The 15,445-nt window shown below is 47.4% G+C and overlaps 4 protein-coding genes across 4 annotated transcripts; 2 read left to right on the forward strand and 2 right to left on the reverse strand.

Annotated features, from left to right (window-relative positions):
• Nucleotides 1–325: 325 nt before the first annotated feature.
• I302_102236 (uncharacterized protein) lies at nt 326–5,691 on the forward strand (the record flags this gene model as incomplete). The annotated part of the gene is made up of 13 exons (XM_019187612.1): nt 326–347; nt 428–499; nt 574–648; nt 723–4,167; nt 4,234–4,315; nt 4,401–4,585; nt 4,670–4,830; nt 4,889–4,908; nt 5,060–5,074; nt 5,140–5,187; nt 5,252–5,274; nt 5,364–5,433; nt 5,503–5,691. The coding sequence occupies 13 exons, from the start codon at nt 326–328 to the stop codon at nt 5,689–5,691; spliced, it is 4,407 nt and encodes a 1,468-aa protein (XP_019050490.1).
• Nucleotides 5,692–5,924: 233 nt separating this feature from the next.
• Nucleotides 5,925–6,924, reverse strand: I302_102237 (uncharacterized protein; the record flags this gene model as incomplete). Its single annotated transcript, XM_019187613.1, has 6 exons — nt 5,925–6,115; nt 6,185–6,260; nt 6,379–6,476; nt 6,540–6,663; nt 6,801–6,836; nt 6,895–6,924. The coding sequence occupies 6 exons, from the start codon at nt 6,922–6,924 to the stop codon at nt 5,925–5,927; spliced, it is 555 nt and encodes a 184-aa protein (XP_019050491.1).
• Nucleotides 6,925–7,478: 554 nt separating this feature from the next.
• Nucleotides 7,479–9,297, forward strand: I302_102238 (uncharacterized protein; the record flags this gene model as incomplete). Its single annotated transcript, XM_019187614.1, has 9 exons — nt 7,479–7,622; nt 7,767–7,884; nt 8,000–8,107; nt 8,197–8,241; nt 8,313–8,452; nt 8,526–8,616; nt 8,773–8,830; nt 8,940–9,029; nt 9,168–9,297. 9 exons carry the CDS (start codon nt 7,479–7,481, stop codon nt 9,295–9,297), a joined length of 924 nt encoding a protein of 307 aa, XP_019050492.1.
• A 435-nt stretch (nt 9,298–9,732) lies between these two features.
• I302_102239 (uncharacterized protein) lies at nt 9,733–14,230 on the reverse strand (the record flags this gene model as incomplete). The annotated part of the gene is made up of 7 exons (XM_065869447.1): nt 9,733–10,984; nt 11,047–11,114; nt 11,178–11,346; nt 11,421–11,596; nt 11,852–12,295; nt 12,381–13,155; nt 13,296–14,230. 7 exons carry the CDS (start codon nt 14,228–14,230, stop codon nt 9,733–9,735), a joined length of 3,819 nt encoding a protein of 1,272 aa, XP_065725519.1.
• Nucleotides 14,231–15,445: the final 1,215 nt, after the last annotated feature.

The following is a 15,445-nucleotide window of genomic DNA, read 5'->3' on the forward strand; positions in this document are numbered from 1 at the left end:
AAAGTAGACTTCCATCTTTATCTCGAACGTTTACGTTTGAATTGCAGCTAATCTAAATATTCAGGTACAGGCAAGTCGGCGATCTCCGCCTTTCTCTGAACAACAACAAGGAGAGATGTGCCAGTACCCTGAAAGTCAAAAGATACAGAGACTGTAGAATCAAGTTGGATTCGTGATTCACTTTACTCTCGCTACCGTCGTTCAACCTTGTTCATCTTACATGTGAATTCAACATATCCTAGACAGACTCGAACAAGCCCAGCTGCTGGAGGAGGCGGCGAGATCATCGTGACTTGTATGTCTGGTAAACTGAAAGAACCGTAAAATGTCAACACCTTCAAGAGGAAGTGAGTTTCTTCCTTCCACCCACATGTTTCATCTTTACTTGGGACTTCCAGTAGCTGACGACTAATGTTCGTTAATCAAGCTGGAGACAAGAAGGATCCGATATCTTTAGACTCGTCAGATGAAGATGTACCGAAATCTACACAAGCTGGACGTGAGTTATCTATCCCCTACCGTTACAAGCGGGTTGCCATGTAGATTAGCTGATATGTTCTTGACCATGCGTAGCTTCACGGCGAGGATCAAGACCTGGCGTCTCGACATCGTCTGTAAGACGATCTTGTGTCCCTCAACCGAGTCAAGGTATGCTACTTTACTCCACTACAATTGCAACTGCAATGATAATTCAGCTAAGGATATTCTTATGTGAAACACAGTCGTCGATCTTACATTCGAAGATTCCGGTTCAGACACGGCTTTCCCATCCTCCTCCAAACCCCCTTCCTCTTCATCGAACTCTACCAGAAAGACCCGAAGATCTGTCCCATCTAGCTTATTTGAGCACGCAATCGATCTAAGCGACGATCAACTCATCGCAGGACCATCGCGTTGGGTAAAGGAACAAGCAATCGGAGAAGTAGGTTCATGGCTGAATCCAGCGGTATATGATCCCAACGCTCCCAAATCAAAGGACCACGAAGGTAGTCCATCTTGCTCAAGGGTACCGACACATGAAGCTGAAAGTGGATCATGGTTGAATCCTGCAACCTATGTACCACCAACCACCCGCTTGATATGCCCAGTACAGGATGGAAGTTGGTTGAACCCTACTGTGTTACAACCGCCGAATTTACCACCGAAAGCAGATTTCGCTCTTCCCCAAACTTGGACGAATCCTGCGGTCTCTCAAGATTTCGAGTTGCCGCAATCTTGGACGAATCCCAGCTCCCTCTCTTCCACACCGGCACCTCCCCCCTCCCTTCACGCCGACAACGCTGTTGCAGGACCATCAAGGTTAACCAATAAACTCACACCACCTACACCACCGGAACCTTCAAGTGACAGAATGGAGGCTACATCCAACCCTTCTACTCTCAATCCCGTTTCTCCCACACTTGCCCATCCCATCAACCCATTGACCGAAACTCCTGCCAAACTTGGATCCTGGTCAAATCCAGCACCTTGGGTCCCAGATACAGCACCTGCAGTACCTGACGATACTAGCGCTTCAGGCTCATGGCTCGATCCAGCAACTTTCGTGCCCCCTCATTCGATCGCAGAACCTTCAGAACCAGAATCAGGATCATGGATGAATCCTGCGGTCCTTCAACCCACCATCAGCTACAAGCGATCGCCCTCCCCTACCGAGCTAGTAAGGGAAGGATCGAAATCTAGGAAAGGGAAGCAGAGGAAGCTGGATAATCGTCAGATGCATTTGTCAAATCTGACAGAAGAAGGTGATGTGGAACCTCATAAACCTGCTAAGAAAGGTCCTAGCTGGGTTACGTTTGATCAACCGGTGAAGGACAGTATGCCGGTGGAGCAACCGAAAGCGCCCATAGAACCCCTTGATGATATCGCAGGACCTCAGGATAAGGAGAAGACACCCCTAGGACAGGAAAGTGGTACAGATGATATCGTAATGGGGGATGCCGGGTCTTCTGAGACTTTTGAAGCAGTCACACCTCCTTCGAAAGAGACGATCGCTCAGATGCAGGATGTTCAAATGAATATAGCACTCCCTACAGCAGGTGAAAATATCGCTGAGCCTCAGGAAGACATTGTCGAACCGCATCCAGAGACACTGGAACTGGAACCACCGAACCTCTCACCTCGACCTTTATCACCTCAAGCGGAGATTATACCGCAGCCGGTGATGCCCGCTGTACCATCCAAACTCCCAGATCAAACATCCGCTCTAGTGGACTCTTCTGACTCCATAAGAACGGAGAATCCTGCTACGGTCGAATCTGCGAATTCCACCACTCCACCGGATGTACCGCCAAAGTCAGTACCCGCAGAATCAGGTTCACGGGCTGAGGGAACGCCGAAAGCACAGGAAGTGCAGGACGACGAAATCAACGGGATGGATCTGGACACAACCCTCAGAGCGATAGAAAAAACAAGTCCAGCTAAGGCCAGGTCGCCTTCGATCCAACCTGAAACACCAGAAGTACTGGTTGACAATACCGCCGGAGCAGTACCACGAGAACAGACAACAGAATCATCAGACATAGGTAGATCGCCGACTTCGGTCGTATCGCAAACTTCTTCCATTTCAGTTGATGAGCCCTCAGTCCAAACAGAACCTTCTTTAGTAAATGCAACTCCACCAATCGCAACGACCGACGTCCCCGTACCTCACACGCCAGAAATTTCTATGCCTCAGACTCCTCAGACTAGCGATAGTCAAGAAGTGGACGCTGTCTTAGGGTCTTTGATTATCAGTCCGATCGCTGAAATGGGTCGGCAAGACTCAACAGACCATACTGCCCCAACAGCGAACATCGAAGAGGCTACTCTTCAGCCTGATCAATCCGTCGAACCCCTCCCAACTGTCGCTTCACCCACCATAAACCCCCTTCCGTCAGGTTCATACAACCGTTCCCCGGAAATCGCTGCTGTGAAGGACACATCTCCTCTGCAGCCCACAGAAGCACCCTCCGTTACCAACGACAATGCGCAGAATCTTCTATTAATTGATTCCGATGTCAAACCTATCATACCACTTCCTTCTAACGCCTTCTTCTCATCTGCATCGACGCAAGGCTTATCTTCCATGCACCCTATTGAAATTGATGATGATGACCTTGACTGTCTGACAAGTGACAAGGAAGATGAGAGCCCTACGAGAGAAGATGTTATGGTCGAAAAAGCTGTAGAGGAAGTTCGAATTGGCGTGGACGACGTAGACATTGCGCCGGGACCACCAGATGGTGCTGACGATGCCACACGACAGACCCGTCGTTCAAGCAGTGCACCGCCCATCGAAGAGATCACTGGCGATAACTTCACTTCGAAATTCGGCGAGTCTTCTCGGTCGGCCAATCGCTTATATGGATCCGCGCCCGGTGATTTCTTGGACGTCGGTGACGCAGCCCCTATAGCTCGTTCTCGATTACGACCCAATCGTAGGATCATTTCTAGCCCTGAAGAGGTCAAATCTGTTACATCATCAACGTCTTCCAAAGCTGAATCGCCGACACCGAAATTTGAAGTTGTCATTCCGACTCGGTCCAGAAAGGCTTGGAGGTGGATTGTAGAGCATGAAGGTGAATCTGATGTCGAAGATCTACTTGATGACAATTCCGATGGTCCCCCTTCCAGCGGTCCTTCCAATGCTGTCGAGCTGATCGAACATAACGGATTTACCATTCGAAGTGCCTTTCCCATCCCAATCACAAATGATATCCACACCCCCGCCCCAGATGATATCGATCATTCCATGGAACACCTACATACGGTCTTCTCGGAGATCTTGCCTGATCCCCTACCTCCCTCCGATAGGATCGGTACAGCAAACAGAATACTCAATACGAAACTTATAGATGATTGGAATCGACGTAAACCCCATTTAACGAACAATGCATCCCTGCATAGAGCAGTGTTCGAAGCCTACATGGCGCAAAGCACTTCGATCGATGAACCTCAAGCTGATGAGATCAGGGTGGTGAATGATATTGATGCCGAGGGTGCTCCACCAGATTTCGAATTTCAATATTCAAATGATATGCTATATAATCCTGATGTGCCTGATCCGGAACTGGGGATAGGGTGTGATTGCGATGGGCCTTGCGATCCTAGTAATAAGAGGTGTAGTTGTGTTAGGAGACAGGAGCTGTACTTCTATGACCTTGGGATGAAGGGGTTTGCCTATGATGAGTGAGTAGTTTTCCGTTTCATGATTATGGGATAAGAGGGTTTTGCTAATTTATGTATGGGTTATAGTCAAGGCAGGATCAAGGAGACTTCGGTGAGTGTGTGGGAATGCGGTAAGAACTGCGGATGTCCACCTGAATGTGGGAATAGGGTGAGTAACCCTTCCGTCACACCTGGACGGAAAACGGGCACTGTAGTAGTGATGGAGCACTGATTCAATCATGTACGATGAATAGGTAATCCAGCGTGGTCGTGGGAAAGACACCAAGATTGAACTATTCAAGACGAGGTGGAAAGGCTGGGGTGTGCGGGCCAGAGCACCTATAGCTGCTGGGACGTTTTTGGGCATATATGCGGGAGAATTGATTACGGAGCAGGAGTCTGAGGAGAGGGGGAGATTGTACGCTCAGATTGGTCGAACGTGAGTGATCGAGCTTTCAATAATCAGCGAAAAATAGAGCTCGTATATCGTAGCATCGTCTGATCTCTTGCCTGTCTTGCTTAGATACCTATTCGACTGCGACGGATGGCAGATCGCCCATCCGCCTCCAGGCCTTTCACGTATCGACCCCCGATTGGCAGAATTGGCTGAACTGGCTTCTCAGCGGGCTAAGATCGCTGCGGACGAGGCGGATGATCCGAGTTATGTTTATTCTGCTTATAGTGGTGAGTCAGCTGAGGATTATGGTAGACATGTACACTTGAGCTGATGAAGTGGATGTAGTGGACGCTTTTCATTATGGGGTATGTCCGATCTGAAACCCGCTGAGGAATCTTGCTGATGTTTGATCCGTCGACTCGTTCTGGGATTCCCGTAAATACAGAATGTGAGTAGCTGAATTCTTATGTTCTGTGAAGATCAAATGATAGCTGATATTGCAAGTTGAGATTGTAGTTTACCAGATATTTTGTAAGTCAGCTTCGTGGTTTGATACAGTAGGCTTGTAACTGACCGGGATATCGTGGGATTTGTAGAATCATTCCTGTGATCCGAATCTGGCTATCACACAAGCTTATGTCAAGGTGAGCTATCCACTGGTCTGCCACCGCATAACGCCAGGAAAGCTGACACTAATTATACTGTTAGGACTTCCATCCTGAGCGACCTATGTAAGCTGTCTTGCATCTCATGCTTACCGCTCAATATGCCTCTTAGCTTTTGAGCTCTATCATAGCTGACATGTCCCCATGCCCTGCAGTCTCGTCATATTCGCTCGAAGACCAATTGCACGTAATGAAGAACTTTGTATATCGTACAAGGGATTACCCGTAAGTCTCCTCGTCTCAACAATGTGAAGATGGAGGGTAAATGCCGATTTACTGGGTTACAACCCGAAGGACGACGACGAAATCCCCATCCCAAGTCCACAACCCAAATTGACCACTCGAAATGCCAAAGCTAAGAAATCCAAAACGTCCGCTTCGGCCCATATTACACCTACCACGAAAGGCAAGGTGGCAGCTAAGGATAGATGTATGTGCAGGTCTGCTAGATGCGATGGGAGGATGTTCAACTATGGGGGATGAGGTGGTGTTTCTCCTATCTCCTATGACTAGGTGGTTGTGGTGTAATATGACCATATCCTTGCGTTATATGCCTGGTTGAGTGACGTTGTTGCATTGGATATAGTTATGTACTATTGCGTTTATGCCTGGTTGTATCATCGATATCAATGGCGACATCAATGTTGGCTTGGGTATATTTACATACGCAGTATCACGCCATGATTGAATGTTACACATCAGACATGGTATCTGGTCTAAGGATCTACCATTGTATTATCCTCTTCTACCGCCATTTCACCCTGGTTCTCCTGACTCTGATTCTGCTTCTGATCATCATCGATATCTATATGAGTTGTTGAGAGGAGTTTAGTGGGTATCTGAACACTGGGCGAATCCTCTCCCAATGCTTGGTCCAGTGCCGATTGGAGCTCGAGCAGCAGTTCTTCTGCAGACCAAATCAAAAGCATGATAAGCTAGTTACAATTTCTGAGTTTTGGAAGAGCTCTTAACTAACCTGATTGCGCGAGTGCATCTTTGTATTCCTCGTTGGCTTGGGCTAGTTCTTCTTGAAGGGCTGATAATCTGTTGGCCTAGTGATAAGAAGTACAATTAGTAACACGACCCATTCAATGATTTCATCAATTGAGGCTATTTCCTCTAATATGGACCGTGCATTCCCGTGGAGGAGTAAGAGAAGGTTTGACCCACCCTCTGCGAACTATCGTCCCTCCTTGGTAGACTCTCAATCAATTTCTTTATATCTTTACTTCTCCTTACTATATCCTGAACGAAAGTCTCGATCGATGCTATCATTCCATGACGCGCGCAGATCAGCTTAGTTTTCATCGAGTGAGACGTAGCTGACTGACCTTTGTACTCTTGTCTATTGGCTGCATGCGGGGTCTGGAGGGTCGTAGGGATCTTGGTGGAAGTTTGCTCGAATTCGGTGCGTTTGGTTATGTAGTCTATTGATGTTGATGTTATCGTTAAGAGCTGGTGCGATGCGAATTGCAGAGATCAGCTTGGTTTATCCGCTAAGTTATCAGAATGCTAGGGCAGGAAGGCAGGGGCAGAATCATATCATGGATGGTCGACGATAGCTGGAGAGTAGAATGGATTTGCACACCCACATCAAGGATTGCATCCTGTAATTGTGTTATCCGGTCCTAAGTTGCATTTCACTCCTGTTAGCTCTGCACCTCACCCGAGGACGATCACACGCACCATGTCAGTGGATAACTCTTCGTTGAGCATCTCGCGATTATCACTTTTCTCGAGCCAGATCGCATGAAACCTCGCTGCAGTTTATTGATGGATGGCCATGACCATGGGGTGTGAACTTCCTTTCGGTTGGTTTGACTGTGATAGGTGAGAGGGCGTGTGTCTGCGCAGGAATCGAGTCAGCTATCTACAGGTTCAAGCGCTCAGGTGACAGCTACACATCCAGTCCAGAGCACTCACATGCTTGTTGGAAGGGTCGGGTTGACGATGACTGAAGGAGAAGATGCAAAACACACAAGACCAAGAGGAGGAGGAGGATTCATGTAGTTTTCGCTGTTACTGTTGCTTCTAGGTGGTTGAGACGCGGTTCCGTCGGAAACAACGTGAACGAACATGTCAACAACAACAGGAACATGAGCATCAACGCTCCTCCCACCAATCTGATCTAGTTCCTCATTGTTCAATACCTATTCACCCCTTCATATCATCGTTCAAGCGAGTCACAATCTGCCTAGAGCTACAAAAATACAGAGCATTCCCTGTAGAGCACCCGCTATTATTGCCAACATCCACTTTCGTCCATTGAAATGCCATCAACCGATTTATACGAGACCTTGTCCTCCCTGCTCAACCCTCTGTCGCTCTCAGGGAGACATCGATCGACATCAGAGATATCAGATGGACTGAAGAGGATACGGCGTATAGTCTTGACAGAGGGTATACCGGAGGTGGTAAGTTACTTTTACTATATGCTTGGTATGCTGTAGATCAAGCTGCTGGGTGATGGGTTTCGTGGTTCGTTGAGGCGAAAGCATTCGGATCTCATGCGACTCTCGAGTGCAGAAGGGTAATCTTGCTGATTCAATCATTGCTAGGCTGGCAAACCATCCCTTCGACCTAAAATATGGAAACTCATGTTGAAAGTTGAGAATCTAAATGCTGAAGATTACTTAAGATGGGTATCGATGGGCCCTTCGTCAGACAGTCATAAGAGTGAGTTTAGCGTTGATCTTCAAGTACCTCCTCACTTGATCCATGTATACAGGATCCATACTTTATGCGCTTCATTTGCATACGCTCGCGCTGATTTAAACCCTGCACTGTTCAGTCAAGAACGACACTTTCCGAACATTAGCTACAGATACGCAGTTCAAAGGCAAAGTAAAAGAAGACATGTTGATCAGGTTACTGGAAGCGTTCGTTTGGAAGATCACTTGTGGGTGTTAAACTAGCCCTCCTGTCAAGCTAAGCACTGGTTGTTGGTATGGTTCCGTTTTAGCTGATCACACGGACGGCCGTACATAGCTTCAGAACTGGAGGATGAAGGCCAGCCATTCAAATATGTGCAGGGTGAGGCCCCGCTCTGTCCTGTCAACATTGTCATGGGAGCATCTCCAAGCTGATATCATATGTTGCTTTAGGAATGAATGTCCTCTCCGCTCCATTTCTCTACGCCATGCCCTCCCAACTCGAAGCTTTCGCGTGTTTCTCTACCTTCATCGAGAACGGCTGTCCGTTATACGTCCAGCCGTCGTTGAAAGGAGTCCACGAGGGGTTGAAGGTGAGTAGAACTCTCGACGACGGCGCATCTATCGTCAGGATCATCTGACGATGTTTTGGAATGACCATCTCAGTTACTGGACAAGTGCTTGGAAATTGTCGATCAGGAATTGTACGATCAGCTGTCCAGTAAAAACCTCAAAGCTGAAATATATGCTTTTCCATGTGAGTTTGATTTCCTTTTCCCCTTGCTTCGAGGAGATGGATGCATGTTCAATATACTGGGAGTGTCTCATCCTCTCGCCCTATGGAAGATTTCATGAAACCATTGGGAGTGACATCAAAAACATGTCCAGTGCTGACCACTTCGTATGGGATTAGCCGTGATGACCCTCTGCGCATGCACACCACCTCTGGAAGAGGTCCTCAAGCTTTGGGAGTAAGTTGATTCTCATCGAAAAGTCTGAAATGCTGATAAACAAAACTATACCCGTTGCTTAAGTGTTCATACGATTTTGCAAAGACTGATTCACCCATTTTACATCTAGCTTCCTCCTGGCTTTCGGTCTGCATCTTAACGTGTTATGTGTAATAGCGCAATTACTCTTGATGAGGCAGGAGTTGATGGATTCGCCTTCGTGAGTCCTTGTCCCAACCACACCAGATTGCTATCAACGTGAATTGTTCCTCCCCGAGTCCTGTAAATCATGATCGAGAATATCAGCATCACATCGATATGACTATTACTATCCTCGCTAATGATATCTCGTACTTAGACCCATGAAAATCCTCCGTACTTTCCCTCCATTAGACGCCAGACCCATAATAGGTATAACGGTAGCTCTCGTTAAAGATATTCCGGAGGACCTGTATAGGGAATTGGTCAATCATCCTTTTACGGCGTAACGAGATATCCCCAATGACCCATGCCTCCTATCTGACGAAGATTCTCATATCTGTATATCTTATGGAGCATTGTCTATCCCATATAACGAGTCGTAATGTGCTTTATGAATTTACGATCGGTCAACTAAAATAGACCCCCCACGCTGTAGTCTCCACTCAGATGACAAATGATGATGAAGATAGTCTCGCACAGTTTTATATATGTTACATATCTACCGTATATATGTATGTATAATATGATATGTATGCAAGGTGAATACAGACATACTATACACAAGAACATCCTGTAAACATACATCATAATTAGTCGGATGTTACTAAATCCTCTTTCCATTATCCAGTTTCCAGCATCCAGTATCAAAAACATCAAAAGTCATTATTCGTTAAATTTGTGATAATCGTAAAACTTCGTTAACATCATTATGTCATGCCACATCAAATCTTTCCCCCCAAGTCCCTCTTCCTACTACTAACCACATTCCCCCCTCTCCCTACCGTCGCAGCTTTCCCAGCGACTCTACCACCCCCAACACTGGACGGGGCACTACCTCTGACCGATCCAGCTGAAGTCGTACCTTTTGCACCACCTCTAACCGAGCCAGCTGCACTTGCATCTGCACCCCTCGATGTCCCTCGAGGAGTGCCATTAAACCCTCTCAAAGAAGGTACAGACCCTCTCGACGGGACACCTCTCCTAGCCGACGAGGGCGTCTCTATCCCCAATCCCACTCCTACTCCCACACCTTTAGTCTCGTCGAAAGCGCGCCATAAGCCCACAACGGAGTCCTCCTTACTTGGCATTTTTCTAATTTCCCCATTCACCTCTTCATCCTCTTCACCATCTTGACCATCCTTCTCCACCTTTCCTTCTCCATCATTCCCATTCGCCTTTACCGGGGTCGAAGATACCAGCGCACTCTTTCCACCAGCCATCGATGTTCTCCCTATAGGTATTCTCCTCCCCTCATTGCCATTCCCACTAACAGTCCTGCTCTGGCCAACCTGCGAGGCAGGCGTTGAAGCCCTCCTGTTTCCCGTTGAAGACAAGCCAGAGTTCCAAGCTGGTCTAGTCTGGGCCGTGGCCATACCAGCCGTATGAAGTGGTCTCAATCCTCCACTCATTGTCGTACCCGATGTAGGAGGAAGAGACCTCCTAGCTTTGCCAGCTGCACTACTTGATCTCATTCCAACGCCGGAGGGACCCTCAGTATCACTAGCAGGATGGTTCAGATCGGGTGATCTAAGCCTATTAGCGAATTTGGCATTTGCAGCTTGACCTCCTACGTGTCCTCCGCTCAGTCGTCTTGTCAATCCGGGTTGAGAGGTCGTCCGTCTACTTATTGATCCGGTGCGATGTCCAGTCTTGGACGGTGAGGTTGAGGCTGGTGGGAGGGATTGCCTAGCTTTAGGTTTGGCTTTGAGGTTGGGTTTGACCTGATCGCCATCTTTGAATGCGAAGGACATTTCGGATATCCCATCTGATACGACTGACATCGTATCGTCGTCTGCTGCCTTGCGAGATCTGAATGATTTGGAAGGTGAGGGGTTGGCTGAGCCATCTATAGTTTTCAGGGGGACTTTGGTGGGCGTCGCATGGGGTGTACCTGCTATAGAAGGTAGAGTGGGATACTTGGACACGGGTGGTGATTGAGGTATCTCAGATGATCGTTGACGAGATGCGGAAATGCTGGGTGATGACGACTTGTCAGCCGGCTCATCAACTCGGCGTGATTTTCGAAACTGACTTACTCATTCATATTTAGCAGACCATCGGTACTAGGTCTAGACTTGAGATGCCATTCGTGAACTTTGACAAACTGAAAGAAAGGTTGGATTAGTGGCCACGCGTGATACCGAGTCTCGTCGAAGCAGCCACTCACCCTGTACAGATTCCTAGCCCTGATTGAAGCGCTTCTCTTCCCCATCGTACCGTGCTTCTTACCTCCCAGGTCATGCGAGGAATCCGATTTAGTAGCTTTCTTGAAACTCGCTATAGGCAGATGAGTCACACCGGTTTTCTCACAAAGTAAAGAAACGTCGGAGAAGCGGCTGAATGAACACATATTAGCCCAGTTCAAATTGGCACTTCCCAGAAGCGTTTGAGGAAGAATATTGTTACTCACACGACCCAAAGATCTTCATCTCCACCGCCTTTCAGGATATCACTTAATCTCTTGAATGACTTCTTGCCTTTGACGGAGGTAGATATATCTTTTTGGACTTTCAAGTGTACACCTTCGGGAACAGGTAATCGAGTTTCGCTGATCAGCATTCGGGTAGGTTTGGGAGCCATGATGACCTGTAAAGGAACAGAAGATTAGCATTTCGACCAAGTTCATGCTTGACTCTTGACATCGCCCTTCGCTTTTACTCTTCCAGCTCGCTTCCGTCAAGGAACCACCGAGAATCACCACCTGCAACCTTCCCTCACACCCATCCCAAATAAACCAATGACCGTCCATCACTCCACTAAAACAATGAATCCCCACACCCTTCCTCCAGAAACCCCCCCTCCCCACATAGCAAATTATCAAACCCAACCCCCACAACTCACCTTATCTCTCTCCAGCCCATCAATCCTCGCCCAAACATCCCTCGTCCTCTCCCTCTCCTCCTCATTAGACTTCTCATCCTCTATCGACCTTACAATCTCCTCAACCTGATCAACCATCGATAAAGTAGCCTCGTACTCTTTCAAACTTGGATCGGTATTGAACAAAAGGTTTTGAAACAATAATGGATACTTGAGTAGACGTTGAAAAGGCTTAGAAAGGGAGATGACCAAGCCAGCTTCTCCTTTTTCAGAAGCGAGTTCTTCTAAGCTCGTTAATCTCTTGCTTAGTATGCCTAGGTCGCTCTCCTCTAGTCGTTTGGAATTTCGCTTGGATTTACCACCACCGCCGCCTTTGTCAGAGTATAGGGATAGACTCTCGTCGACTTGAGATAAGGCTTTTTCGAGGTGGAGGACGTAGGTTGAATATTCTCTTAGGATGTATGACTGTCATTGACAAAAACAAAAACACATCTTAGCTATTAGGGACAATAATATGGCTAAAAAACCAAAAAAAGTTTCGCTGACTCACATGTGCAGTGAAGACATCCGCCAGACTCCTAACGAGAGGATACTGATTCTCATACCTCTTCTTCAGCGCATTAGAGAGTTTGATATGTCCATCCAAGATACCACCCGATAAAACAGTCAAGACCTTTTCCAGATCTTCCGGTAATTTTACAGTCGTGTGTGCATTGGTATTGGTATTCCCACCTATCGAGCCTCCCGAGCTAATCCTCGAACTTGCTTTATGCAATTTATTGTGTATCCCATTGCCACCAGGATGGTACGATAATCTATTATCACCGGGTCTCAAATCCGATTGAGAGGAGTTGGAGAATTGTCGTGAGGATGACGGGGGAGGGAGGGAGGTATGATGTCCCTTCTTTCCGTTCAGACTTGAGAAACTTGCTTTATTCGATAATCCCACGTTCGGTCGACCGTTAGTTAGGATATTATAGGCGTTCATTCGTGCTGCGCTTGATGGCGGTGGACCATTCAGGTTCAAGTTCAACGTTCCTCTAGCGATGGATTCTTCATTGGGCGTCATGGGTGGTGCGGTAGATGTCGAGGAGTCTGAGGGGTACCGTTCGCCGCTGTACCTCGGGGTGGTTGAGGAGTATTTGGCAGCGATAGGTAGATTGACGAACGATTCGTTTCCTGATAGAGCGGGGGAGGAAGGAGACATTGTACGAGCTGTGAATGAGGGTGTGGGATCGTAGAGGTCCAGATGGGGCGAATTGGCTGATAGGGGTAGAAGGGCTTTACAGAATGTTTCGTTGAATTTGATGAGGTCTTGTACGTATCTACATCAGAGGACATAGATATCAGCATCAAAGCACGAAGTCGCACACTCAACGAAGCTGCTTCGAATGCAAATTGAAATCGGACGGGCGTCACTACAGAAGAAAAATGACGGTTATACTCGGGGAACACCATCACTCACCTTTCCTCCGAGCTCACAATCTCCCACAGAACCTCCTGCCTTGTCCTCTCCTTCGGACCCAAATTCGCTATCAGATCATCTTCCGCCATCTCACTCCAGCTATTCGGCTGAGGGAGGTAACTCATGTTGCTCATCCCTCCTGTCGACGCATCAGAGGGAGTCGGCGATAATATCGTAGTCGAGCTTTTGGTGGGCGAAGTACTAGTTGGTCCGTTGGATCCGTTGGATGTGAGAGGAGGTAATGAGGCCTTACGAAATGCTGACGGACGAATAGCGAGGGAAGGCAAGAAAGGGGATGTCTGTCTGGAAGTGGGTCTTGGTCTAGCTGAATTGCTAGATTGTGAAGTGCCAGGTCTAGCGGACGATTGCGCCTGAGCAGAGGGAGGTTTCAACGCTGAGGTAGATGCTCTCTTTGATGGTGAAGAGGAGGATGAGGATCCCCTTCTTTCATATTCATCTTTGGTGGCTTCGTCCAGCACAACGCTGGTAGTGGGTGTAGGTACCGGCGATCTGAAAGTCACTTTCTTTCCCCCTGGTCTTTCGTGTATATCTCCAGACGCACTGACCGTCCTAGTCCTATTCCTGGTGGAACCATCCTCCCATAATCCCACAACGGGGGATAACAGATCCATGGAACCGGTGATGGAATGTGGTCGTGGGTCATCATAGGCTAGATTGGGCGGCGAGGAGGCATGTGGGTTACCTATAGGAGTGAGGGACCTTGGGGGTGCGGGCGAAGGTTTTTCAGCTAGATGTGTTTTGGAAAATACCTTCTTTAATGGTTGATTGGCTGATGGTTTAGTATTGGTTGTGGATGATAGGTTTTCCTTTTCCTTATCTTTGTTGGTATTGGTGGATGCTGATGAGTTTGCTCGCGAGGATGAGCGGGAGTCGCTCGGACCACCGCTTTTCAATCTTGAGAAAAGCGATTTCATCTTAATGGGTTGGATGGAATTGTAGGCGAGATGATACTATCGTCGTTGTTGATGGTTGATACGTAGATGATGGATTTCTATGTTGCTCTGCATTGGTGGAGATATGAAGATGTATAAGAAGATTAAGTCATGAAGTTTTATAGCGAATCTAACATGAAACCGACTTTCAGGCGATGGTGTGGTGTATCTTGCAATGTCCTGATGTGTGTGCGATTTGGTACTGGTAGTCTGGTCGAGGGATCAACACTAAGATCGAGTCCTGACGTCAATGTCGAGGCAGAAGACGGACAGTATTGTGTGCAAGCAAACAAGTGTCAAGTGGTATGTCAAAGGTGTTATAGACGCAAAAGTGAATAGTTGAGTGAAGCAAAGATGTAAAGTGGATGGATGAACGGAAACCGCCGGTATCAAGCAACTACTGTGGTACTCCACACAGACGGACCGATTTCACCATGTACTTATGCTGTGCAGACAATATACTGGTCTTGGTAGCGTATTGACGAGCGTATTCATATAAGGATACGTGAATGGTATTCTACCAAGCAGACATAGCGGTGGGAGGGAGTGCATCTGGTCGACCGTCCCAAGGTGGACTGACTTTGAAGTAGAAATTCAGTGTTCAATCATTCTCATAATTCCAAAACGAATCGTAACATTCCACGATTCCCCTTTCAACAACGACAATCAAAGGAGGACGATCCGATCCTATGTTATATTCTCTCTCTCTCTCTCTGTCTGATGGCCATGATCATTTGATTCCTATGGAAGGCATCACGTCGCAGTATCATTCAGATAGGACTGACATGTTGACAAAAATCAACCAACCCAACTTAGAATAACAAAACAAAACAAGTCAGACGCGCACAGACCGCGTAATTCTGTGAACTTGCCACATGGTTATAGCGTGGTGTGCTGTGTCTGGGCTGACGTAATATTTCTTGACTGCTTGATCCGGCCAAGGCGTTCGGGCATTGTATTTGTATGGCGGCCGGGAATGGAAAGAAGAGGCCAAGAGAAGAAATAGGGTACTACTACATAGAATGGTTAGTACTAGTGACGTTGACTACTCCATCATAGCATAGCATAGCATAGCTTTGAATGAGATGAGTAACTGTGCATAACCATCATCATACTACAGTACCATCACTCAGCAAACATATCGCACGACCGCTTCAACATACTGTATCAACAATATCTGGATAACAAGATATACTC

Source organism: Kwoniella bestiolae, chromosome 1 (genome assembly GCF_000512585.2).
Source record: "Kwoniella bestiolae CBS 10118 chromosome 1, complete sequence".
In the NCBI taxonomy this organism is placed as follows: Eukaryota; Fungi; Basidiomycota; class Tremellomycetes; order Tremellales; family Cryptococcaceae; genus Kwoniella; species Kwoniella bestiolae.